At 39.7% G+C, this 27400-nt stretch overlaps 2 protein-coding genes and 1 long non-coding RNA gene across 6 annotated transcripts; 1 reads left to right on the plus strand and 2 right to left on the minus strand.

Annotated features, from left to right (window-relative positions):
- Positions 1–1613: 1613 nt before the first annotated feature.
- Positions 1614–19533, minus strand: ZBTB6 (zinc finger and BTB domain containing 6). 3 transcript variants are annotated; one of them, XM_030294518.1, is made up of 2 exons: positions 19484–19533; positions 1614–3735 (listed from the first exon to the last, which is right to left on the minus strand). In XM_030294518.1, the coding sequence occupies exon 2, from the start codon at positions 3724–3726 to the stop codon at positions 2455–2457; it is 1272 nt and encodes a 423-aa protein (XP_030150378.1). In that variant the 5' UTR covers positions 3727–3735; positions 19484–19533; the 3' UTR covers positions 1614–2454. The 3 variants fall into 3 exon arrangements, with proteins under 3 accessions (XP_030150378.1, XP_030150377.1, XP_030150376.1); XM_030294517.1 differs by lacking the exon at positions 19484–19533 and adding an exon at positions 4886–5445; XM_030294516.2 differs by lacking the exon at positions 19484–19533 and adding an exon at positions 4362–4491.
- On the minus strand, positions 5982–19566 carry ZBTB26 (zinc finger and BTB domain containing 26). Of its 2 annotated transcripts, none has more exons than XM_030294513.1 (2): positions 19484–19566; positions 5982–10319 (listed from the first exon to the last, which is right to left on the minus strand). In XM_030294513.1, the coding sequence occupies exon 2, from the start codon at positions 10307–10309 to the stop codon at positions 8984–8986; it is 1326 nt and encodes a 441-aa protein (XP_030150373.1). In that variant the 5' UTR covers positions 10310–10319; positions 19484–19566; the 3' UTR covers positions 5982–8983. The 2 variants fall into 2 exon arrangements, with proteins under 2 accessions (XP_030150373.1, XP_030150371.1); XM_030294511.1 differs by having other exon boundaries at positions 19488–19551.
- A 74-nt stretch (positions 19567–19640) lies between these two features.
- LOC115500155 lies at positions 19641–26572 on the plus strand. Its single transcript, XR_003964412.1, has 2 exons — positions 19641–19921; positions 25636–26572. It is a non-coding gene; the product is annotated as an uncharacterized LOC115500155 (long non-coding RNA).
- The last annotated feature ends 828 nt before the right edge of the window (positions 26573–27400 follow it).

Below are 27400 nucleotides of genomic sequence, written 5' to 3' on the forward strand. Positions count from 1 at the left end.
AGGAACTCAGGAAGATTTAAATATAAAATCATGAGAACTTTAGACCTGGAAATGATTTTAGAAATTACCAAGTTGAAATTTATTGTTTTATATATAAGTTTAAGAAAAACTGATAGAGAAGTGACCTGTCCAATGTCACTAAGGACATAGGGGAAGGGATATGAAGTTGGTTTTCTTATCAAAGATGAGAGCTGGACTCTTTAAAGTCTCTCCCAGAGTTAAATTCTATGGAGAATATATTTTTCCCAAAAATATCACAAAAAAGGATATTTAACATTTGTAACAATCAACATGTGATCAATCACAAAATTCTTATAAATGGTACAAAGTATATTACATTTTCAAATGTGGAAGGGCTTCAACAGAACCTAGAGATAGCAGAAATTCTACATAAAGTTGAGGTGAGTACAGGAGGAACAGAACATTTTGAAAGTAAGATGTATCCAGTCAGGCTTCTTTACTAAAAGTAGTTCCTGCATTTTAGAGAGTATGATTTTCCCTGCAATAGATTTTAATCTTTGTTATGACAATTAAAAGTCTCGTGTTATTTGTACACAGGGAGAGTAGAGAGCAATGGCTCATAACACAATAAAAAATATTACTTTCACTAAAATAATCATACAGTCATGGTTTTGCTTTTGGCTCATTTCTGGAAATACAGAAACTCTAGGAATGGTTAGGATTTTTGTCAACTTGTGGTAAATGAAAAATGCATTAATATACATGAAGTTATTAATAATTAAGAGAACACTAATAGCTAGCCATATTTAAACTATTCATCTAGTGACAACAACATAATATATATGGCCAACTTAAAGTGAAAAAGGGAAGGGCGCCTGGGTGGCTCAGTTGGTTGACTGCCCAGCTCTTGATTTCGGCTCAGGTCATGATCTCGCAGTTTGTGGGATTGAGCCCCGTGTCAGGCTCTGCACTGACAGTGAGGAGCCTTCTTGGGATTCTCTCTCTCTCTCTCTCTCTCTCTCTCTCCATCTCTGCCCCTCCCCTGCTCGTGTTCTCTCTCTCAAAATAAATAAACATGAAAAATAAGTTTTTTAAAAAAAAGTAAAAACGGAATAAATTATTAAAATACACACAAAGTGGATGACTCTCAAAGTCATTCTGTTTGGTGAAAAAATCGTCTCACAAGGGAACACCAGAAGATTCCATTCTGACAATCCACAAAAAGCAATATTACACAATGGAGAACTATTGCCAGGATTTAGAGACAGGTGGAGGAGTTGACTACAAAGGGGCATCATAAGGGAGTTTTTAGGGATGATGGAATGTTCTGTATCCTGATTGCAGTGGTGGTTGCACAAATTTACATGAATTAAAATTCATGGACATGTAGACCAAAAACAAAGGTCAGTTTTACTACATGTTAACTAGAAAATAAAATAAATTTTAAAAAGGAAAGAAAGAATAGAAAGAATATCTTTGGTAAGTTGGGATTTTTCTCCTTAATGTTTATTTTTTAGAGAGAGACTGAGCACAGCTGGGGGAGGAACAGACAGAGGGAGACACAGAATCTGAAGCAGGCGCCAGGCCCCAAGCTGTTAGCACAGAGCCCAAAGTGGGGCTTGAACTCACAAACTATGAGATCATGGCCTGGGTTGAAGTCAGATGTTTAACTGACTAAGCCACCCAGGTGCCCCAAAATTGGAATTTCTAAAAGAAATTTTTCAGAGTTTCATGCCAATGGTATAATTTCACTGGTCATAAAATTACTAAATACAACTCTGTTAAATAAAATTGAGAAACCTGGGCCCAATTAATCACTTCTAAATTATGTATACTAACAAGTCATGGAAACATCATTTTAAGATTAGCCCACATACAAGGAAATTCCTCTACTCCCAAGTGAATTTGAAGTGTGTTCCCTTACAGTTTAAAACAAGTACCTTGGTACTTAGTTAAGAATCCAACAGTAGTTTGTAAATATATATATAGATACACACACACATATATGTAATATGTGTATCTATATATATATATATTTCGCTAGTTCTACAAAGAACTAATAATGGATCATAGCGGTTTTTTTTAAGTTATTTTCTCTTCCTGTTATCCTAATTCCTAAAAATTATTATATGGTTGGGATTTTACATTTATATCATTTATCTAGAGACTCAAAATCAGAACCTAGAAATACTGCTGGATCCTCTGTCACTAGAATCAAGAATATTTAAGACAGGAACATTATTTCTCTAGTTATACCACTGGGACTTACATATAATACATGAGATAAGACAGCATCCCATTAGCTTTATCATGTCTCCCACACTTTGGAACTGTTCGTAGAAGTTCAGAAAGAATAACACGTGTAGGCAGACCAAAATTAAGACCCAAAGATGGGGGAGGAGGGGAATGCAGTATAACTATACTGCTGCATTTCTATAGAAAAACTTGCCTAACAGAACGATACAAGGCTTACATAGCAAGGTGTGGTTCTAATTATAGTAGATTTTGCCTTTTGAGATCATGCCTGGGTAGTTTTTCACTACTACTTCTGCCATGGACAGAGGTTAAGTGCTTTTTGAGGGCAGATTTGTGCTTGAAATCCATGTCACAACAGTGGCATTTGTATGGGCGATCTCCACTGTGTATGTTCAAGTGGTCCTGAAGTGTGCTTTTGGCAGTAAAGGTCTTCAAGCACACAGTGCACTGAAAGGGCCGTATGCCCATGTGCCCTCGAATGTGCCGGTTGAGATTTTTCTTCTGTGTAAATGTTTTCCCGCACTGTAAGCACAAGAACAGTTTATGCATCTTAAGGTGGCGCAGATAGTTTTCAACGTGAAGAAATCCTCGGGGACACCTGGGGCACTGGTGCCTCAGTGAATAAGCATCCTCCAGGTTCTGAATCTCATTCACTGTACCATGACTTCCTTCAGTATTCTCACAGAATAAGCTCTGATCTTGATTCCCAGGAACTTCTGCCACTCTGCTCTCAACTGTAGAATTGATCAGTGAATGCTGTGTTTCAGAGAAATACATGGTTGCTTTTGAAGAGGTACAAGGCTGTGAAAACTGCTCATTTTCTACACCAGCAGTACTGATAGATTCCACATGGAGGATACAAATTTCATTATCTTTAAAACCAATATCTACTGAAGACAGCTCTGGTGACTTCATTTCCTTCCTCTCTGATGTCAACTCTGCTGTAGACTGTAAAACATTGCTTTCTTCTTCTTTTACGTGAAAATCTACGTTTATGGGACTGTCTTCTGAAATTTCAATTATCTCACAGTCTTTATCTGAATTTTCTTCTTCATTTTTAACATCTGGATCAGAGGACTGACACAGGTCGGTATGCTGATTGTTATTTTTCATAGAAAGATCAATTTCCAGATACTTTGACAAAGCTTCTGTGCACTTTTCCACAATGTGAACCATCTGCAGGTAACTAGCAGCAGTCAAATATTTCAAAAGCTCTTTCCTTTTAACTTCAAGTGCTCCTGTATAGCAAGACAGCAACAGTTTTCTGCCAACTTCTGCACTCTGCAAGATGGTGATTCTGACATGTTTTGACTGCGTAAGTAAAAACTGATCTCTCATGAAAGTGGAGCAAGCAGCTAAAATCACCTTGTGCCCCTGGAACTCGGTGTCATTAATATAAATTGACACATCACAAAATAAATTCTGCTGTCTCAAGAGATTCATTTTCTGCAAGACTACATCTCCTTGCTGTTCAAACTGGAAATGCAGGACATCGGATTCAGCAGCCATGGTCACAATCTAAGCAAAATAAAACACAAACATTGATGTAAAGAGAGGAAATGCTTTCCTACACTGTGATGGTAAAAACAAACACAAATCCCAGACCTGAATTGGGTAAAAGAAGACTCAAATTCTAATCTGAGTACGAAGAGCGAAACCCTATGCCACCGTCTCACAACCCAGAAAATTAGAACACATTTCTCTATGATCTCTTAACACACTTTTCATATTTTTGTTACAGTACTTATTATACGGAGTTGTACTTAACAGTTTCTGTTTTTCTTCTTGGCTAAATTTTATCTATATTGTGGTCCAGGACACTGTTAATACCTACGAGTAAGAGGACTTAACATAGTCTCCCACATTAGAAACCTTAATGGAATCTCCAAGCTTCCTATTCCCCGTCAGTACTGCAGGTCCTCATTCTGTTCCCCGGGGGGACCACTGCAAGGTCTTTCAACAGGTCTCCTTGATACCACACTCTCCCATATTCCCAGCCTCCTCAGTGCCACCAGAACTAACATCTTTTAAATTTTTTTTTTTTTTTACTCTCTTCTACTTTAAATTCTCCATTGTTCTCCTCTACCTCCAGAACAGCCTACTCTTTTTAGCAGATAGAAGATCATTCACGATTTGGTCCTAACCATCTTTAAGGCGTTATCTTTTCTCGATTTTTCATCTGAGCTCCTTCCATATTGAGATTTTCACCACTGCCCAGACAAGAAGACCCGAATACACTTTTGCACATGTTATGTTTGCGCTTCCAGGTCCTCTTTTCAGCTAGTGATGTGGCTCCTTTAAGCCCCCAAATCACTTAAGACCGCTGTTGACTCCTCCTTCGGTCTCTCCAACAGTCAGTTCCTCCGAAAAGCACCACGAAAAGGTGCCTGGTTCATCTGAGTTCCCGCAGCGAACGCAGGGGCCGGCACAGAACAGGCGCTGCTGAGGGAACATCTGTTGAACCGACCCGGACCCCAGCTGGCCTGGAAGATCCTGCAGCTCGCCACACACGGGTTCTTCCCGAGCTAAGCCCGCCAAGACCGTAGGCCTTGTCGCCCAAAGGGTTGTAGCACCAGTCCAACCTCCCCGCCCGCGCTTAGGGGCCTTCCTCCTCCACCTCGCCCTCTTCAGGCTTCCCCACCGGCCCGTCCCGATCGCGCTAACTCACCGACTCAGAGAGCCAGAAAGCAGCTTTCCGCAGCAGCGGCGGCCTAGGCCGGAAGGTGGACTTAGCCTGGGAGGAAACACATCCGGTGTCAACTAGCTCCGCTCCTCACTGGGGTGGGCTGGCGTCCCGGAAGGACATCCTGAGACAGTCTCCCTTCCTCACTCCCCCCGCTCCTGGAATGACAGAGAGGCACCCGAATTCCGGCAAATCCCATCTCTCCTGCCCCAGTTTCGGCACGCGACCGTTCCCCTTCGTGAGTTCTCCCCAACGTCCGTATCGCAGACGGGTTGTGAACTGGGGTACAGCGCACCTATTCGGAATACCCTGCGCCGGAACCGCTGGGAGGCCCTCATGGGCTGTTACGGGCCGGGCCGGGTTTTCCTCACTCGGCCTTCTACAATTTCAAAGGTGGCAGAGGAGAGGAGAGGAGACTGCCATGGGGACCAACATTCGAGATTGCCTAGCTAATGACCATCAGGATCTGACTCCCACCTCTGGATCTCACTTTACCAATCCTTCGCGTGTCCCCGTTCCCCACCCACCAGTTCTGGTCGAACCCAGCCCTTGTATCTTAACTCTTGGGGCTGCTTCCTCCCACGTGCCCTATCCATCCTCCTCCCTATCATCCTTCAAAATCTTGTTCATAAATCACGTCATCCCTGAAGCCATCCTGAACTGCCCTTGAATTAGTTGGCTCCCCGTTGGGAGCCTGTAAACCCTTTGGCCGCCTTCATTATTGCAATTATCATACCTGTAATGAAATCTGTGACCCATCTGATCGGAGGTATTTAGGACAGTGATTTATGATCTCCGCATTCCCTAAATCTGGCACTGAGTAGGCATCAGGTATTTTCCAAATGAAGTTATGTTCTGAACCAATTCTGAAAAGCAGTAGCTCTACCCTTCAGTCAACAGGTTCTCCTGGAAGTAACTGACCCAACTAACAATTTCTGGTTAACCAGATTTGCTTCGGAGGCCAAGCTCAGCGTGCTTGATTAATAAACAATAGGAGTGAAGAAAGCATTTCTTTTTCAAATTCAGGCAATTGAAAAGGAAAGCAGAAGGGAGAGAAAAAAGAAACCACTGACACCACAGATTTAATTGTCACACTTTTATTAAGGAAACTTCCCCATAATAAGTGAAGAGGTAGTTCATAGTATGTCTAACATACAACAGACTTAGAACAGCTATTCACCAGCTGAAATAAAATATTCTGGTTTGTTTGTTTAGGACAATCTTTTAGAAGTGGTGACTCTGGTCACCATTTATAGATCTTCTAATAAAGAAACTAAAACAAAACCACATCTGATTTACTTCAGAGCCACTTCAGTTTGGAGTTTGTCTTTAAAATTAAATAAATAAATAATGGTGACACGGTAATTTTTTAAAAACCAAGTTATGGTAAAGAGAGTCCTTTCTAATTATCTTGGGGATCCATAAAATACAAATGCAGAATGACTAAGGTTTTAGAAAACCTTTCTTCTCTATAAGAATATGACTAGTTTTGAAAGTCATCTTCCCTTATAAAATGTATTTGATATCAGTAACTTGACCACTTTGAAATACAATCTAAGAAACATGTATAAAGGAGAAAAGTCAAGTCCCACCAAAATTAAGAAAATGTCTCACAGAAACAAAACACCTCTCCAGCCAAGAAATGGAGGAGACTGTAAATCACTTCAGTGGTTTGCAGTTGCAAAAGGTGAGAACCAGTTTTACTGATTAAAAAACCCCATCAAGATGCTGATTTTAAGTGATCAAAGAAAGCAAGGCATTTTCTTTATTATTCCCAGTATAAAATCACCTTCTCTAAGACCACATGAGACCATATGAGACCACATGAGACCATAAGCTCTGTGAGGGCAGGGACCTTAGCAATCTTACCTTCAATATCCTCAGTATCTAGCATAGTGCCTGGCAACAAAGGTACCCAATAAATGTTTCTCAAATGACTCAATGAACCCAGAAATAGTCTCCAACCAAAGAGACCAATCATATTGAACTCATGTCTTTTAGTCTTCAAACCAGTAACAAAAACAGGACATGAATGTAAGTGAAGGAAGCACTCCAACTTCCTATTTCCCTATGATGAAATGATGTTCAGAGAAACACTGGTTAACATTAATGTCTCACTGTTGCATAGAACTGGTACTCTTTGGCTGGATCATATAAAAATCAGAATGCTAGGTAGCATCATGAAACCATAAAATGAGTGACTTTGGGCATAAGATACCTATTAGTCTTATCACTCAATTTTATTCTCATTTTAAGGATTTTAACAAAAGGTAGAAATTATACCTCAAATCAGATTCACATGTAAATGCATCAAATTATAACAGCTCGAAGAATTCCCTGTGACTATTCAAGTTAAACTCAAGTTTTGGTTTATCTGTACATGCATTCTCATAGCTCAAAAGTAAAAACAAAAGCCCAATGGAAACTAAATAAACACTGCTTCCAGACAAAATCAGATTCACATTTGTTTCCTTCTCACATTATTCTTACTTGTCTTTTTTCTCCCTGACCACCATCTAGCAAATCAATCACTTGCTTGAGCAGAATGTAATATTCATCCTAACCAAAAAAATAATTAACAAAAATACATCCTTCCTGTGATGTTTTGTTTGTAAAACCTGGGCTGTCTCAAAAAGCCAACAGGGATTCCAAAAAGTGAAGCACAAACTAGGAGCTTTTTGCTGATAATAATACCCTTGATCATGTACTAAATCTTTTTAAGCTAAGAGATAGTGAGAAATAAGGAGAGATTAGCTCATATTTTTAGTCACTTCTCTACTTTGGCCAACCTTGGCCAGGCCACCTCTTTGGGCTTTGGATACCCCAGCTTAAATAAAAGAGGTGGAGTATATGATCGCTTAAAGATTCTCTAAGGGACCCTAAGACTCCTATTACCTAAATCTAATTCATGAGTCAAAAACTACTAAGACTCAAAATTTTCTTTCTGAACTATAACATGTGCTTTAGGAAAAACAATTGTGTCTTTCCATATATCAATTCTGCATTAGTGATCTATCAAACATGGCAAGGTAGGACTATGTACCTTTTTAGGACTATCTGAATGCAAAAACCCAATTGCTCCTTCTGTGATCCACTTTTTTCATCCATCTTAGAAACTAGTGTACATGAAGAAATGAGGATACAGAGATTATTACAGTACAACAGACAAAACTCTGAAGGCCAAACTCACCTTTCGGAAGGCTAACTTCTAAAACAATCCAGAGACTGACTCCCAAATAGCCTCTTTTGAGAGAGACCATTATACTTTAGCACATTTTCAGTGTGCCTGGGGCAATCCTGATTTGAAAAGCATCAACAAGTACGATACACATTAATTATAAGCATTTGGCTTCTTTTCGGGAAGACCTCCCATGTAAGTGCTATTGTAAATTGTACTTCTATCCTTTGTTAATTATGCTTCTCATGCTAACTATTTGTCTGTAGGTGTTGCCGAAAACATTGTACTCTGGTCTATGTGAACAACACAGTGACATGAAGTTGGGCTATAATACTGTTGAAAAGAGCACAGAACAACCCAAAATACTTCATAGCCAGCTCCAAGACAAGTACAAATGGTAGGAGGCAGATTCATTATCAATAGGCAATTAACAATAGGCAGCCAGAAGTTTTATGACATATTCAGGCCAAGAGCAATATCCTCTTATATCTCAGCCTGTTTTCTGCCAAAGAAAAATACTATTCACTTCTCTTAGCACAGCATCTATTAGTGGACCATAGGTGATGTTATTAACTCACTGGTACCCTCAGGATGTGCCCAGTGAAAAGCCTAAAATAGTGTCGGTCTAAAACAAAGGTCAATGTTAGGTAGACAAACGGAATACTCCTTGGAAAAGTAAAACAGACATCACAGGATAAATAATTCAAAACACGAAATGGGAGAGGGCAAAAGGAAGGCAAGACCACTCCAAGTGGTAAGTTGCCTGGTCTGTTAGTGCTTTGACTCACCCCTACAACCTGCACAGAGGCTTTGGAGAAGTCAAACTAGCAAAATCACTCCTAAAAAGATTCAAGACTATTGCCACGTTTGCAGTCAGTTCTAAGTTGTGAGCATAAAGCCCCTACTCAATTCACACAAGTACTATCGTTTCTTAAGTTCAAGACAGCTTGGGCCAGTTTACCTGCATCCAGGACCTGTGTTGCATCAGGCTGTGGCTGACACCCTTTAGAGTCTGAGACTGTTGTACATGCAAAAGAATCAAAATCCACTGTGAGGTCTTGCACATTTCTTTCATTGGCATTATCAAAACTGTTTTTGCCATGCAGCTGTTTAAGATGTTTCCTCAAAACTGGCTTATGTGCAAAAACCATGTCACAATAGTTACACTTATGGGGCTTATCTCCACTGTGAAGGTTAAGATGATCCTGTAAGGAACACTTCTGAGAAAAGGTTTTCCCACAGATCTTACACTGGAAAGGTTTAATGCCGGCATGCACACGCATGTGTCGATGAAGGTTGCCTTTCTGAGTAAAAGTCTTGCCGCAGAGTAGACACATAAAGAGTTTGTGCATTTTTAAATGGTTGGCGTAGTTCTCCAGGTGACGAAACACCCTGGTACACTTTGGGCACTGGTGATGCCACTGTAGGCCTTTGTCTACACCTCGAATATTAGGCCCAAAGACATCTTTTGAGGCCATGATGATATTATCACTGCCTGCGTAAGAGAGGGCATAATTGTGGAGATGGTTTTGTTCTATTTCACTTACTCTGTTTTCCACAGTTGAATTTATCAGGGAATGCTGGGGCTCTGATGAATGTAAAGCAGTGGGTTCAGAAGAAATAAACTGGTTCTGATCTTTTTTACTTCTAACCTCAGATACATCCCCAATAGATTCTACCTTAACAATCTGAATATCACTGTCCTCCATATCCATACTGTCTTCAGATGGATGAATACAAGGTGAATCCTGTTTTGGGGAGCCTCTGGCATCTCCCTGCTGTTCTTTTGACTGGGGAGAAGCACTCTGTGGTTCACATCCCTCTTTACTATCCATTGGTTGTTTTGGCTTTATAAACTTCCACAAGGCCTGTGTGCACCGTTCTACAATGTGGCTCATCTGAAGAAAACTTGCAGCAGTCAAGTAATTGACCAGTTCCATTTCAGGGAATTCCAGCACACCACTATAACAGGATAAGAGCAATTGTCTCCCCACTTCGGAACTCTGCAATATGGAGATTTTCACCTCTCTGGAATCATTCAGTAAAAACTGGTCTCTTAAGAAGGGGGAACCTGCAGCAAACACAATTTTATGCCCCTGTACCTCAATATCATCTATGAGAACTGTAACATCACAAAATTTATTCTCTTCTCTTAATTTGTTCATTTTTTGTAACATTGAATCTCCATAATTTTCAAACTTGAAGTGAAGGAGATCTGATCTTTCAGACATTTTGGCAGACCTAAAGAACAGAAATGTAAAAAGGATGAATTTAAGAAAATTCAAACAATTAAGAAACCTGGATTTTTCCTTCCAAAACCAAATTTGTGTTGTCATATCTCTTTGTATGTATCCAAATGATATTTTCCTTGAAAGAGGAAGCTAGTGTAACAGCTTTCAAAGGCTGTTAAAAATTAGTCCTTACCAACATCAAGTGTCAATTGCACCTAAGGAGTGGACTTGTATTAGTGTACATGGCTTGGCATCCATTCAACTTTTTAAGATACTTAATACAAGAACAGTGTTTGAGTTACTCCAAGAGCATTTTCTTGCTTCTCAAATCAGAATTTTATCAGGTTTCAAAAACAAACTGAAAACATCCCAGCAAGTAATAACAAAGTAACTGTTTTCTTTTGCATGATACTGTGAAATCCTGCTTCTTCAAAGACAAAATGTTTTCCTTTGCTTTCTATTTTTTAAAATAATGTCTTTTTTTTTTTAAGTTCTATTTATTTATTTTGAGAGAGAGATGGTGAGAGCACAAGTAGGGGAGGAGTGGACAAAGAGGAAGAGAGAGAATCCCAAGCAGGCTCTGTGTTGCCAGCACAGAGTCCAACGTGAGGCTTGAATTCACAAACCATGAGATTATGACCTGAGCCAAAATCAAGAGTCAGATGCTTAACCAACTGAACCACCCAGGCGCCCCTCTTTGCTTTCTATTTTAAAGAACTGCAGTGACATTGCTTGCCCCATCCCTTGGTAAATCCTCTTCTATTTAAACTGATGGGAATTTATTCATACAGGCATTTCTGCAATAAACTGAAAGTCACAAACTTAAAGGGACAATGTTTACACAGTATCAAAGGCACAGGTCTTTATCCTGTGCATTTTGGACAAATATAACTCAAACATTTCTTGATATAGAAACTAAACAAAATATTTGATATAGAAAACCCAGATGAGCCACTTGGTGGGAATCTGAGTAGGAATAAAGTCAATCAAATGAATAGCTTAGAGATTTTGTTCTTCTTCTTTATCCCTCTTTATCTATCATTACTCATCAACTGGACTATTAGAATAGGATCATAAATGTTCCTTGGGCTCCAGCTTCTGTACCTTCTAATCCAGCTTCTATACCACATGTCAGCTTTCAAAAATGTTGGCTCTGATTATATCTAACCCCCGCCTAAAATCCTTCTGTGACTTCCCATTGTCTCCTGGATGAAGACTAACCTTTGAGTATAAACTGATGAAGTAAACTTCATAATAATTAAGGTAAACATTGGTGTAATGCATTCAACCATGGAGAAGGGGTCTTTGCCAAACTCTCTGCCTTTCTGTCCCTTTACGTAGTATATCCCTTGGAGAAAGTCCCTATGTTTTGATTCCAAACTCCCTAAATGATTTTCTGGTAATTTGGCTTCCCATGTGTCTCTCTATAGGGAAGAATGAATTAGCCATGCCAACAGGATAATTCCAGTCCCCTAGTCATTATAAAAAAAAGTAAACTGGCAGCCTGTTTATGCAGCAGTCTTCTGTGACATCAGGTATATCAGCTCTGCTCTTGAGAAATAATCTTAGTGCATCAATAAATTTACCTTGAATTTTGTGCATTCATCAACTCTATAGTGGAAAATCACATGAGACAACCAGCTGTGCTTGGCCACATCTGGATCCTGAAGCCCAATCTTTACAATCTTATCTTCTACAACAGTGACTAAGCAAGGCTCATAGAACATCAGCTCCTGAAGCAGAGTCCAGATCTTATTCATACTGCATACAAACTCATAGTGCATGGCAGCACTCTATTGACTCCAGCTCTTAGCACAGTTGCAGTTCTCTCTTTAGTCTAGAGCACTACTCTAATACGGACTCTTCTTCCTTCCTCCCTCCCTCCCTCCCTCCCTTCCTCCCTCCCTCCCTTCCTTCCTTCCTTCCTTCCTTCCTTCCTTCCTTCCTTGTAATCTCTACACCCAACATGGGGCTCAAACTCATGACCCTGAGAGCGAGAGTCAGACACTCTACCTATTGAGACAGCCAGCCAGGCACCCTATGACTCCTTTATTTTATTTCTTGAGGCCCATACCTAACCTCTTACACTAAAACAGTTGTCTTTACTGGACATATCGCATAGCACTTCCAACGTTAACACTCAAAATACTTTATTAAATACAGTACCCGTTCCTTCCCCTCCAACTGCAAGCTTCATGGCATTAGAGGGAAACATCTCCACCCCACTCAATGAGTCTGATGCTGGGAACCTGCATCTTCTAGGGCAAAACACTTTTTCCTTTTGCTTTAAATTCTACTTATTGCAGCCACATTACTGGCCAGAACCTCTTCTGTTCAAACTGGTGTGTATTCCCATCACCTAAATATTGTACTAAACATATAGTAGGTGCTCAGTTGGTATTTCTTGAACCTACAGGATCTGACAGCAGAAAGAAGGAAGAATTGCTGTTAGGAAGATCAGCTCAGTCTGTGAAAGCATTACGGCTCTGAGGCCACGAAAGCCTAGAAAGGAATGAAAGTGGGAATAAGAGGTAAAGAAAAATAGTAAAAGATATTTTGAGGAACTTGGTAAATGACTAGATCCAGAGAATGAAAAAAAAAAAAAGGGATGTATAAAGGTTTCAAACTTAAGAGTTCAACTGAATGAAACTATCACTGAAAGAGGTGAAATGTAGGAGGGGGAACTGGTATGGCACAGGTATATTAACAAACATATACAGACATAAATGAACTTTTCCTTTGTATGGCATTCTGAATGTACAGGTATGAATAATTACAATAAAAATGAGAGAGGAAGGAGGCAGAGAAGCAAATGCAGCATCAGAGAAAAGATGGTGAATATCAAAAAGGAAAAAATCTAGGAGATACAAGAAACATATCAAAAAAGAAACCAGCAAAACTGTATTATCACTGGTTAGTTTTAGCAATCACAGTATCCTAATTCAGTCATTCTGGAAACAGTGAATGCCCCAATTTATAACCAGAAGTTATAAAAATGACTGTTGTTTCAAGTGGCCAAACAAAAGGGGCATTCTTTCTTAGAGTTTAGCTTGTCCTTAGTCACCCTCAGGTCAGTATTTTTCTACACATACCCAAAAATGATCATTAATTGCTTCCATCTATAGGATGACAATACACACAGTGTTTGAGACAACTATCCTCAGAAATAACTGTTCCTTGAAGCTCCAAAGATGAGGAGCTGGAGTACTTCCTATCAATCAGCCTCAAGAAACTTAACAGCGAGAGCAGCCCAACAGTTACCCAAAGAAAGTGCTGGCTTTGATTGCTCTGCTCTAGTCTCAGAATATGAGGAAAATTGTTCTGTTTACTTTAAGTTTTCCCTAATATGTGTCAGTGCACTCTATTGGCTGTCTTTGATACACTCTTATTTCTGGGCCACGTAGTTTATCCCTTAATCAATTGCTGTTACTAGTTTCTCTTTTCAATACAATTTTAGTTATTTGAGGGCAAGGACCAACTGTTACTTGTTTTTTTAATATTTTTATTAAAAATTTTTTCTTAAATGCTTATTTATTTTTGAGAGAGAGAGAGAGAGAGAAAGTGAGAGAGAGAGGGAGAGGGAATGGGGGAGGGGCAGAGAGAGAGGGAGACACAGAATCTGAAGCAGGCTCCAGGCTCTGAGCTGCCAGCACAAAGCCCGAAGTGGGGATCGAACTCACAAACCACAAGATCATGACCTGAGCCGAAGTCCCATGCCTGCCACTGGACTGAGCCACCCAGGTGTCCCACAACTGTTACTTTTTATACAGCTCATTCAACAAGACCAGCACAATAATTAACTCTTTAATGTTCCCTATGAAATCATTATTGTACTATGGTAGAGATGCTCTTCATTATCATCTTTTCTGCTTTTGAGTGTCCTGGGGAAACTTTTTCTTGGGTTTGTTTCCAAAATGGCTTTGACAATGTAAAACCAAATTTTAAATATATATATATATATACACATATATACACACATATATATACATATATATATACACATATACATATATATACACATATATACATATATATACACATATATACATATACATATATATACACATATGTATATACATATATTTTTTTTTACTTTTGAAAAATGTCAAAATAGAAAGGAATAACTGTGTTTCTTATAAACTTGAGAAATAGTAGCTAATCTTTATTGAATCCTTGCTATGTCCCAGGTATAGTGCTAAGTGCTTTACCTAAATTGACCCACCTAATCCTCAAAATCTCTAAGAGGTAGGTATTATTATCATCTCCATTTTGCATATGAAGTCTTGGAGGATATAAGCAACTTGTTCAACTTATGAGAGGTGGAAAGTATTAAGTGTTAGAGCTGGAAATTGGGCCCAAGCTACGTGATGCCAAAATCCATGTATGAAACAAGACTAGCTGAAGTTTTATGAATAATGTTAACTGGGTAACTGCTCAGACTTCCTTTCTCATATCCATTCAGCTGTACAGTTATGATTTTCATACTTTTGTGTATTCAGTTATGCTTCAATAAAAGGTTTAAGTTAAAAAACAAAAGAGTACAATGTAAAGCCAAATTTGTGTCAACTCTAGAGAACTTTAATAGGAAACCATTTGGGTACGAGTCGTATTCTTGATTGCATTTTATTCCCTCAGCCTTGTTTTTTATCTTTGTTTGTCACCTATGTTATGTTATTTTCCCATCTTTTGTGTATTTGTATTTGTATACTAAGTCTGATGTCATTTGCAAATAAAAGGGACTATAGTTAACTTCTAAGCATAGTAGTAGTTTTTCCTAAATTTCATAAAAATCACTCACATAATTCTAGATTATAGTAGAGTTTCTAGTAACTAAAAGTAAAGAACTTATCAGGTAAAGAGGGACTTGGTCACCACATTGTTGATTCTTTTCACAGAATGACTTCCAAATTCTCTCTTTATTCCAGCATTGCCACAGTTCAGGCCCTTATCATCCATTGCCTAGGTGATTGCAATTATATCTGCATACTGCCCAGTTTCTATTAGCAAGCTCTGAATGACCTATTTCTCACACATCAATGTAATAGGAGTATTCTCACTTAAGATCACTTTTTCTGGGGCGCCTGTGTGGCTCAGTTGGTTAAGCATCCAACTCTTGATTTCATTTCAGGTCATGATCCTACAGTTCGTGGGTTCAAGGCCCACATCAGGCCATGCACTCACAGTGTGGGACCTGCTTGGGATTCTCAGTCTCTCTCTCCCTCTCTGCCCCTTCCCCCGCTTGCGTGCACGCGCACGCTCTCTCAAAATAAACATTTTTTTTAAAAGATCACTTTCTCTTTGTTATATTTATACAATTCTTTCATAATTATCTCCATAACAAATGTGCCAACTGATCTGAAAATTCCTGTTCAAACAGGAGTAACCAAAAAGGATCAATGGATATTCTAAGTTGGACAATGTTTATTGCTGTGCTACAAGCAATGAGAAAATATCCAAGTTTCTTATTTAATTTTTAAAAAAAATATTTATTTCTTTTTGACTGAGAGAGAGAGCGAGCATGAGCGGGGAAGGGGCAGAAAGAGAAGTGGACAGAATATCTGAAAGGGGCTCTGCGCTGACAGCAGCAAGCCTGATGCAGGGCTCAAACTCACCACCCGAGTCGAAGTCAGAGGTTCAACCGACTGAGCCACCCAGGCGCTCCAACCAGGTTTCTTATTTCAAATGCCTCTAATAACCACTTACAAGGAAAACTTTTTTATTCCATATACTAAACTCCCAAGCCGTAGGTCAGTCTCTTTTCTCATCTACCTCATGAAAGTACCCTTATCTTTCAACTTAGCACTCATAACTATGTGGAAATTTTTCTTTGTCTCTCATTAACACCATACTTCATTTTCAAAAAGGTTACATTATATTACAGCCTTTATCTCTGTAAGCCTCAATCTTTTTCTTCTTATGGGTAACTTTTATGGCACTACATTTTCCCAAATTCTCAATCTTTTATTTTGTTTTTACTTTTAATTTTAAGTAATATACACAGAAATATATCTTCCTTGGAAAAAAAATTTTTAACTTTATTTATTTTGAGAACGAGAGAGGGTGCATATGTGTGCTAGCAGGAGAGGGGCAGAGAGAGAGAAAGAGAGAATGAGAGAATCCCAAACAGGCTCTGCACTGTCAGCGTGGAGCCAGACACAGGGCTTGAACTCACGATTTGTGAGATCATAACCTGAGCCGAAATCAAGAGTCACACGCTTAACTCACTGAGCCACCCAGGCGCCCCTACATTCTCTAAAAAAAAAATCTCAAAATCCCCATCCTCATGGCCAACCTTAACCAAACTTAACTTTACCTCAAGCTACTCAAAAGTACCTGCCCTAGGCCACTATTCTATCATATGAAATGTATGATGCCTAAACTCCTGCACTGTCTAAAACCCAGCAAATCAAAAGTAAGTATCAGTGAAGAATACCTCTGAGAACAGTGGACATGAAGGAGGTGGTATGCTATTACTCTAATAGATCGAGATAGAAATAATGAGGGCCTGAACATTGACAACAATCATATGGATACAGAGAGGAAACAGATTTGAGAGATATTTCAAAGAACTGATGGACTGCTGACCAAGGTGGGGTTCAAGAAAGGATAGTTTAAGATGACTCCAAGACATTAGACTTGAATGACTGGATTAATTTGGCAGATTGCCACTCAATAAGCTAGGGAATATTAGAGGGGATGAAAATGGGTCTGGTCTTAAAACGTTTAGCCAGAGAATCCTACATGACATAATGGGGAAGATCCATTACCTCGCTAGACATGGGTGCAAAGCTGAAGAGGAGACCCAATTATACATAGTAAGTGATCAATGAAAGTATGGCATAAATTGACCTAATTGTGAAAGAAACTGACCTAAAATGGCACTGACTTGAATAGGATCTAAGACAGAAAAAGAGAAATAAAAATCAAATATATAATACAAACATAAGCCCATTACTTACCTGCTCAATTCGGATCTCCTTCCAAGCCTCTCAATTTTTTTATCAATGAATCTATCTTTGCCTAAATTTTTCCCATTCCTGTCAGCCCATATTCAGTCACTGCTTAGTGCAGTGGATTAAACAATGGTTTCTGAAGCCATATTTCCTAGGATCAAAACCCTGTTCAACCACTTTACTAGTTGTGTGATCCTGGGCAAGTTAATTAACCACTTCTGTGCTTCAGTTTTCCCAACTGTCAAATAGTAATATTACTTCATAGGGTTGTTATGGGAAATTAAAAATTAGGTTAATGTTTTAAAGAGCTTAGAACAGTGTCTGGAATGTGCTTGATAAGCATTTGTTAGGTGAATAAACAAATAAAGCCTGTCAACTTTCTTTGTGAAATCCTTCACATGTGCTCTTTTCTCATTCTCATTTAACACCAAACCAGTTGAGGTCCCCATTATTTCATATATCACCACCTCATCACTCTACTAAAATTGTTTTTTAAAAGGTCTCTAATGATCTCTCTCTTTTTTTAAGTAATCTCTATGCTCAACCTAGGGCTCGAACTCTTGACCCCAAGATCAAGAGCCAAATGCTCTATGGACAGAGCCAGTCAGGCGCCCCACTAATGATCTCTAACTAAAGAAATGCAATCTTTTTTTTTTTTTTTTTTTTTTCTCATTCCCCAAATGCTCTGCATGCATTGTCCCATGCACCTTCCTCAAAATTTTCTTCTCTTGATTCTGGGTCTTCTTGGACCCTGCACTTTTATACATTATCCCCTACCTCTGTTTTTGCTGTCCCACCAATTCCTCTTTCTGCTTCATAAATGCAGCCATTCTCCCCAAATATTCCCATCTTTCTCACTACTTACTTCCTGATGCCAAATATCACCACAGCTTCTACTTTGATACCAATAACCCAAACTTCTCAAACTTTTACCTCTAGCTACAACACTGGGGTTGAGCTGCGGATTTTCATTTCCAACTCTTTACTGGAGAGTTTTATGTGGCTATTCTATTATACCTTTAATTCAATATATCCAAAAAATAAATTTGCACTCTACACTGATTATGGTTTTGTTGCTGATAACGGCATCAACATTCTCCAAATACCAAAGGCCTAAAACCTAGGAATCAGCTTTGCTACCTCTTTACCCCTCAACATCCAATTTATTACGGAGTCTTCACATCATTCACTCCAGCATACTTCCCTTCTTTCCAGTTACACTGTCATAACTCCATTTCAGGACTTCATTAGCTTTCACTAGGCTTATCCCATTACTGCTTCAAAAGAATTTCCAATACGAATACCCAGACATTACCTGAAGAATCCATAATCAGCTTATACGTTCCTTTTCTATAGACTGACTTCTAGAACAACGTGGCTTTCTACAGAGCAAATCTGACTGTATAAGTCTCCTGCTTAAACCTCCTTAAAAACTACCCATCTCTTTTAGGGTTAAACCTTTCACTATCTGGACCTCAGCCTACTTGCCCAGCCTCTTATCTCATCCTATGCACAAGAGCCCCCTATTTCCTCCTCTTCACATACAATTTACCCTCAGTCATTCCTTCACAGCCTTGCAAACTGTTCCTTCTGCCTGAAAAGCTCTTCTCCACTTTATCCTCCCCATTTAGACGTCAATTTCATTCTTCAGCTTTCCTAGCAACTGCCCTTTAAGCAGTTCACACATACACGACTGATATATATATCGCAAGAGTAATTATTTGTTTATATCTGGCTCCCAAACTTGACCCTGGAAAACTGGAAGGGTATCTTACGAAGCCCCCGTGCCTGGCATAGAGTCAGTAATAGAAAAGGTGCTGTGGCCAGTGGCCGATTTGGGGGAAACCCCGGCAAAAGTGTAACCTAGGTCAGCACGCATAGTGAGTCTAGCGGGCTGGCACTGAGGCCTTGCCAGCGCCTCAGCTCTGGCACTTCTTACAAGATGCCAGAGTCAGGCGTCCAAGCCAACTGCTGGGCCCTGGGCTGGGGTCCCAGGAAGAGGTCCCTAGGGCATAGTTAGGCTCCCCACTCCAGGCGCGGGGAAGGGAAAGGGGCGGGGCACAGCATCGGCCGGGTCAAGGGTTCCTTAAGTTTCCCCCGGCCTAGGCCAGCTCCTCGACCCCATCCCAGAGCAGGTCCCAGCCAATCTAGGGCCCCAAGGGGGCTCCCTCTTGAGAGACCCCGTACCCCTGCCCGGCGCTCCAGCCGCCTCCGCACTTACAGACCCGGGAGAAAGCCACCGTCAGGATACGGCACCGCCAGGAGCTCCGGCCCCTCGGGGCTCCGGGAAGGGGGAGGGGCAGGGAACCCGAGCCAAAGGGGGACCCAACGGAACCGGAAGGGCAGCCCTCGCCGGACAAAACAACTTCCAGGTCCCATGGTCCTCTCCACCAATCGGAAGGCTCGGAGGGCCACTGGCCCGGGAGAGGGACTTAGCGCGCGGAGGACAGGGTGCGGAGGACCGGGTGCGGAGGACCGGGTGCGGAGGGCCGGGTGCGGAGGACCGGAAGAGTTCTGCTACGAGGGTCTCACCCACGACACGGTGGCTGGCTGCGGTTTCGCGTCCGGGTCTCAACCCCTGGGTGCTTCGCCCCTTTGCAGCGGCTCCTCCACCTGCTGCCCGCAGAGGCTTGAAGGGCGCCTCCGCACTTAAGCCTTGGTAAGACCCTCCCGACCAGGGATGTGGACTCGCCGCGCTGGGGCCGTGAAAGTAAAAGGTGGTGTACTCCCCCTTGCTTTTGGATGTTGGTGATTCCCAGAGGTTTCTTTCATTCTCTAGCCTTCCGTTGCCTACATCGAGGTCTAGACTGATCTAAGCCCCAGGGCCAACTTGCCCAGAAGACATCTCCAAGTGGTTGTCCCAATCTTAATGTGTCTTTTAATTATCTCAAGTTCGTATGCTGACCTGCTTCTTAGTGCCTGTAGTCCTTATGTTGGTAAACGGCATCATCCACGCAGCCTTGCAGACCAGAAAACTTTAGTATCGTTCTAGAGTTCTGTTCTTTTTCCTTTCCAATCCATTTGCTCACTGGGCTTTTTTTTTTTTTTTTTTTTTTTTTTTTTGGTACGAGGAGGGTGGGGGAGATTATTGTGACAAAACATATACTTATTTATTTTTAAATGTTTACTTATTTATTTTTGGGAGGGAGGGGGAGAGAGAGAGACAGAGAGAGAGACAGAGAGAGAGACAGAGAGATTCCCAAGCAGGCCCGATGTGGAGCTTGAACCTACAAACGGTGAGTTCGTGACCTGAGCCAAAATCTGGAGTCAGACGCTTAACTGACTGAGCCAGCCAGTTGTCCTAAAACATAGTATTTATAATTTTAAGCAGTTTATAATTTTGTAAGTGTAAAGTTTGGTGGCATTCAGTACATTCACAATGTTATGTAACAGTCACCACAGCTGTACCCAACTTCATTCTTTTGTATGTGGATAACATTTTTCCAGCACCAGTTCTTGAATAGACTTTCCTTTACCATTTCAATGGTCTTGGCACCTTTGACTATGTTTGTGAGGGTTTATTTCTGGCTCTCTGTCCTGCCACTTTTGAAGCAAGAAAGTGTGAGTCCCCAAACTTTATGCTTTTTCATGATTGTTTTGACCCATTGAAACTCCATGTAAATTTAAGGATGACCTTTTACATTTCTGAGAAAAAGGATGTTGTAATTTTGATTGTATTGGATCTGTAAATCACTTTGGGTTGACATTGCCATTTTAACATCTTCATACCTATGAATACAGAATGTCTTTCGAGGTACCTAGGTATTCATTAATTTCACAGCAATGTTTTCAAGTTTAAAGGGTACTTAATTCTTCTTGATAATATTGTAAATGGAATTGCTTTCTTAACTTCGTTTTCATATTGTTCATAGCTGGTAGGTAGTAATAACTGATTTTTTTTTTTTTAGTTTATTTATTTATTTTGAGAGAGAGAGAGAGAGAGAGAGGCAGGCAGAGAGAGATTCCCAAGCAGGCTCTGAGCTATCAGTACAGAGCCCAGCATCGGGCTCCATGTCACAAACTGTGAGATCATGACCTGATCGGAAAACAAGAGTAGGACACTCAACCGACTGAGCCACCCAGACACCCTGAAACAACTGTTTTCGTGTGTTATTGTTATACCTAGCACGATTGCTGAATTTGTTTTTGCTTTGGTAGCTTTCTTGTGGGTTCTTCTAGATTTCCTGTCTCTATAATCATGTTGTTTTTCAACAGAGATAGTTTTACCTCTTTCTCTCCATTTGCCTTTTATTTCTCTTTCTTGAGAAAGAAAGAGAATAGTTATAATAGTTCTGGCTGGAATTTGTACAATGTTGAATAGCTGCAGCAAAAGGAGGCATCTTTGACTTGCTTCTGATCTTACAGGGGTAGTTAAATTATTGAGTATGAAGTTAAATGTGGGTTTTTTCCACAAATACCTTTATCATGTAGAGAAATTTTCTCTACTTTTCTGAGAGATCTTACTATGAAAAGCATTGTATTCTGTCAAATGTCTTTTCTTCATCCACTAAGATGATCATGTGTTTTTTTCCCTTTGTTTTATTAATGTGATATATTACATTGATTGATTTTATGTCAAACCACTCTGCATTCCTGGAATAAATCCCACTTGGACATGGTGAGTAATCCTTTTAATATGTTGTTGGATTTGATTGTCTTATATGTTATTGAGGATTTTATCATCTGTATTCATGGGAGATATCAGTCTCTAACTTACTTATGATGCATTTATCTGGCTTTGGTATCAGGTTAATGAAGGTCTCATAGAATGAGTTAGGAAATATTTCTGCTTTAATTTTTTTGGTAAGAATTTGAGGAGGATTGGTGTTACTCATTAAATGTTTGGTACATTTCACTGGTGAAGTCATATGGTACAGGACTGTTCTTTGTTCCGAGGTTTTTGATTGCTCATTCAATCTGTTATAATTGTGTTGAGTTTTCTATTTCTTCTTGAATCAGTTTAGATAATTTATGTGTTTCAAGGAATTTGCCTGTTTTCTAGGTTTGTTGGCATACAATTGTTCATAGCATTCTTTTATAATCCTTTTTATTTCTGAAATGTCATAAGTAATATCCTCACTTTCATTTCTGATTTTAGTTATTTGCATGTTCTTTTTTGTCAGTCTAGCTAAAGATTTGTTGATTTTTTTCTTTTCAAAGAAACAACTTTTGGTTTCATTGATTTTTCTTTTTCTAGTCTCTATCTCCACTCTGATCTGTTTTATTTCCTTCCTTTCGCTAGTTTTGGGTTTAGTTTCTAGTTTTTCTTGGAGTGCCTGGGTGGCTCAGTCGGTTGAGCAACCAACTCTTGGTATCGGCTCAGGTCGTGATCTTGGGGTCATGAGATTGACCCCGGTGTTGGGTTTCACACTGAGAGTGGAGCCTGTTTGGGATTCTCTTTCTCCCTTTCTGTCTGCCCTTCTGTTCACACGCACACTCTCTTGCCCTTTCTCTCAAAATATATAAATAAACGTTAAAAAAATAGTTTCTAGTTTTTCTCATTTTGTAAAGTATAAACTTAGGGTATTATTTTGAGATCTTTTTTAATGTAACCGTTTTCAACTATAAATTTCTCTCTGATTACTGCTTTCATTGCATCCTGTTTTGAAATGTTGTGTCATCATTTTCATTCATTTCTAACGTATATTCTAATTTCCCTTTTGATTTCTTCTTTGATCCATTGGTTGTTTAAGAGCGTGTTGTTTAATTTACACATTTGTGAATTTTCCAGTTTTCCTTCTGTTATTGATTTCTAACTCTATCCCATAATGGTTGGAGAAGATACTTTGTGTAGTACCTATCTGTTAAAATCTATTGAGATTTGTTTTGTGGCCTAATTATATGGCCTGTCCAGGAGAATGTCCCATGCTACATTAAAAGAATGTGTATTCTGCTGTTGTTGGGTGGAGTGTTCTATATATATCTGTTAGGTTTAGTTGGTTTATCATGATGTTCAGGTGCTCTGTTTCCTAACTTATCTTCTATCTGGTTGTCCTGTTCATTATTGAGTAGGGTATTGAAGTTTCCAACTATTTTTTTTAATTAAAAAAATTTTTCTTTAATGTTTATTATTTTAGAGAGAGAGAGAGAGGGAGAGACAGAGCGTGGTGGTGGGGGGAGGGGAAGAGAGAGAGAGGAGACACAGAATCTGAAGCAGGCTCCAGAGCCTGATGCGGGGCTCCAGCCCACAAACTGCGAGATCGTGACCTGGACTGAAGTCAGATGCTTAATTGACTGAGCCACCGAGGCGCCCCAAAGTTTCCAACTATTATTGTAGAATTGTTTATTCTCCCTTTTAATTCTGGTCATTTTTGCCGCATATATTTTGAGGATCTCTTACTAGGTATGTTAATGTTTATAATTTTTAGATAATCTTGCTTTATTGAAACTTATATTAATAAATAATGCTCTGGGGCACCTGAGTGGCTTCGTTGGTTGAGTGTTCCCTTTGGCTCAGGTCATGATCTCGTGGTTCATGAGTTCAAGACTTACATTGCTTGTTTGCTGCTGTCAGTACACAGCCCACTTGGGATCCTGTCTCCTCTCTGTGCCCCTCCCCCACTTGAGCTCAGGCACATGCATTCTAAATGATTAAATAAATAAATAAATAAAATCCTTCTTTGTCTCTTGTAACCTTTTTTTGGATTTACAGTCTGGTTTGTATGATGTTAGTATAACCACCCCAGCTCTCTTTTGGTTACTATTTGCATGGAAATTTTTTTTTTTTTTAAGTAAGCTCTAGGCCCAATGTGGGACTCAAACTCATGATCAAAAGTCACATGTTCTACTGACTAAGCCAGCCAGGCACCCCTGGAATATCTTTTTAATAATTCTTTCACTTTTAACCTGTTTATATCTTTGGAACTAAAGTGAGTCTTTTCTAGGCTACAGGTGGTTGTATCTGTTTTTAAAATCCATTCTGTTCAACTCTTTGAGGAGTTTATACCGTTTACATTTTTTTAAGTTTACTTATTCATTTTGAAAGAGAAGAGAGAGCATGAGAGAGGGAAAGGGAGAATCCCAAGCAGGCTCTGAACTTATAGCACGGAGCCCAACACAAGGCTCTGTCTCACTAACTATGAGATTATGACCTGAGTTGAAAGCAAGAGTCAGATGCTTAACCAACTGAGCCACCACCCAGGCGCCCTACATCATTTACATTTACAGTAATTACTGCTAAGGACGGATTTATTTCTGCCATTTGGCTATTTGTTTTCTATAGGCCTTTGTGCCCTTCTTTTATTACTGCCTTTTTCCTGTATTTATTTGAGTTTTTGCAGTTAAAAGTTTTAATTCATCTCTTTCCTTTTGTGTATATGCTATAGATGTTTTCTTTGTGGTTGTCATGGGAATTACATTTAACAGCAGTTATAACAATCTAATTGAATTGATACCAACTTCAATAGCACACAAAACCTCTCCAATATAACTCTGCCCTCTCTTTCTATTATTGATGTTACAGATTATATCTTTATATACTGTGTGCCCAATAACATAGATTAATATTTTAATACATTGTTTTTTAAATCCTATAGAAAATGAAAAGGTGGAGTTACAAATTGTAATTACAACAATACTTAGTTTTATAATCCCCCACGCACTTATCTTTACTAGAGATCTTTATTTTTTCATATAGCTTCAAATTACTCTTGATCATCCTTTCATTTCAGCCTGAAGTATTACCTCATTTCAACCTAAAGGATTGCTGTTAATGCTTCTTGACGGGCAGGTTTACTGGTAAACTCCCTTAGCTTTTTTAAAATCAGAGATTATTTTAATTTCTTTTTCTTTTTTTTTTTTTTTGAAGTTTATTTTTGAGAGAGACAGAGACCGCGTGAGTGGGGGAAGGGCAGAGAGAGAGAGAGCGCGCAAGCATCCCAAGCAGGCTCCACGCCACCAGCACAGAGCCAGACGCAGGGCTCGAATTCACAAAACTGTGATATCACCACCCGAGCTGAAACCAAGAGTTTAACACTGAACTGACTGAGCCACCCAGGCACCCCACTTTTTCATTTTTGAAGGACAGTTTTGCCAGATAGAGAATTCTTTATCAACAGTTGTTTTCTTTCAGCATGTTGAATATCATTAACCCAACTGCTTTCTGGCCTCCAAGGTTAAAGATGAGAAATTGGTTGATAATCTTATTGAGGATCCCTTATATGTAATGAACCACTTCTCTCTTGCTGCTTTCAAGAGTCTCTCTTTTCTTGGACTTTCTACAGTTTGATTATTCTTTCTACCCCTTCTCTCTTCTCCTGGGACTCCCACAGTGGTATGTTGTTTCTCTTGATAGTGTCCCACAGATCCCTTAGGCTCTATTCACTGTTCACATTTCTGTTTTTGTTTTTTTTTTCTTTTCTTTTTGTTCCTCAGATGGAGTAGGAAGCACAGGAAATCCATTTCTCTACCTAGACAACAATTGCACTGGCAGAAACTGTCCGAAATAACTATTTTGGAACTCCGGAGTCCACTTGAATTCTTGCATCTTCCAAGGGAAAGTTTGGTTGGTAAATTGAGGTTAATTTCAGTCAATGTCAGACTTTAGTGTAATAGCACCTCCCTGTTTCCTACCCCTCAACCCTGTGGCAGGCAGCCATGTTCACATTCCTGGTGTGGCTTGCTGGAGCCGTGGTGGGAAATAAGAACCTTGTTCGCCAAATACCGGAGTTCTGTGTTTTGATTGCTGATCACTCCTTTTGAGTTCTGAGATTCAGGCACAGAATAGCTGCCAATGTTTCAACCCTCATTGGCTGAAGCTAGCTCTATGGGATTTGAAGGAACAGCTCCTGTTTTGTTTTTTTGTTTGATTTTTTTCCCTTCAACTACACTTCGGAGCCAGACGTTTAAAGATTAGGACATTCAAAAGCAATCACTTACATGGGGAAAATTAGAAAGCCACCATGTATAACCAGGAAAAGATGCAGACTCAGAAAAGAACTGAGAAGACCTTAATCTTTCACCTTAGGCTGATCCTGATCCCTGGCACAGAGACATCCTTCAACAATAAAACACAAACAAAAACAGCAATCCCTGGGAAAGGGGAAGAATCTGATTTCCATAGTTACCACATTATAAGATTCAAATGTCCATTTTTCAGCAAAAAAAAAATAAAAAGTCATACAAATAGGGAAGTATGGTCCATTCAGAGAAACAAAATAAATGAACAGAAACCATCCCTGAGAAAGATCGGACCTATGTCTTACTAGACAAAGACTTTAAATAGTCTTGAAGTTGCTCACTGAGTTAAAAGAAAACATGAATGAAGTCAGAAAAACTATGAAAAATGGGAATAGCATTAAAGATACAGAAATTATAAAAGGAACCAAAATGAAATTCTGAAGTTAAAAAGTACAATAGTAGAAATGAAAAATTCATTAGAAGGTTTCAAAATCAGGTTTGAGCAGGCAGAAGAAAGAATCAGCAAACATGAAGCTACTTCTGTTTTTTTGTCTTGTTTTTTTTTTAATTTTTTTTTTAACGTTTATTTATTTTTGAGACAGAGACAGACAGAGCAGGGAGGGGCAGAGAGAGAGGGAGACACAGAATTGGAAGCAGGCTCCAAGCTCTGAGCCATCAGCCCAGAGCCTGACGTGGGGCTCGAACTCACGGACCGCGAGATCATGACCTGAGCTGAAGTCGGACGCTTAACCGACTGAACCACCCAGGTGCCCCGAAGCTACTTCTGTTTAAAACACCACTTTAGCCCTCTTCCCACACCCCACGCCAATCCCATCCCCTTTCTTCATCATTCAAGCCTTTATTTTTTTAAAATGTTTATTCATTTTGAGAGCACATGCGTGAGCGGGAGAGGAGCAGAGAGAGGGAGAGAGAGAATCTGAAGCATGCTCCTTGCTGTCAGTGCAGAGCCTGAGGTAGGGTTGGATCTCACAAACCATGAGATCGTGACCTGAGCCAAAACCAAGAGTCCAAGAGTCAGATGCTTAACTGACTGAGCCACCGAGGTGCCCCTCAAGCCTTTCTGATCTTAGGCAGCCTCCAAACTGTCCCATTTACCCCATTTTGTCTTTTCTACTCCTACCAGAATGATCTTTCAGAAAATCCAAATCTGATATTTGGCACTGTCCTTGAAAACCTCTGAGGCCACACGTGTGTATAGATTGAATTTCCTTTTTTCAGT

Source organism: Lynx canadensis, chromosome D4 (genome assembly GCF_007474595.2).
Source record: "Lynx canadensis isolate LIC74 chromosome D4, mLynCan4.pri.v2, whole genome shotgun sequence".
Taxonomy (NCBI): Eukaryota; Metazoa; Chordata; class Mammalia; order Carnivora; family Felidae; genus Lynx; species Lynx canadensis.

Coding starts and splice junctions, on each gene's coding strand:
- ZBTB26 (XM_030294513.1), bottom strand. CDS start 10,309: ATGTCTGAAAGATCAGATCTCCTTCACTTCAAGTTTGAAAATTATGGA.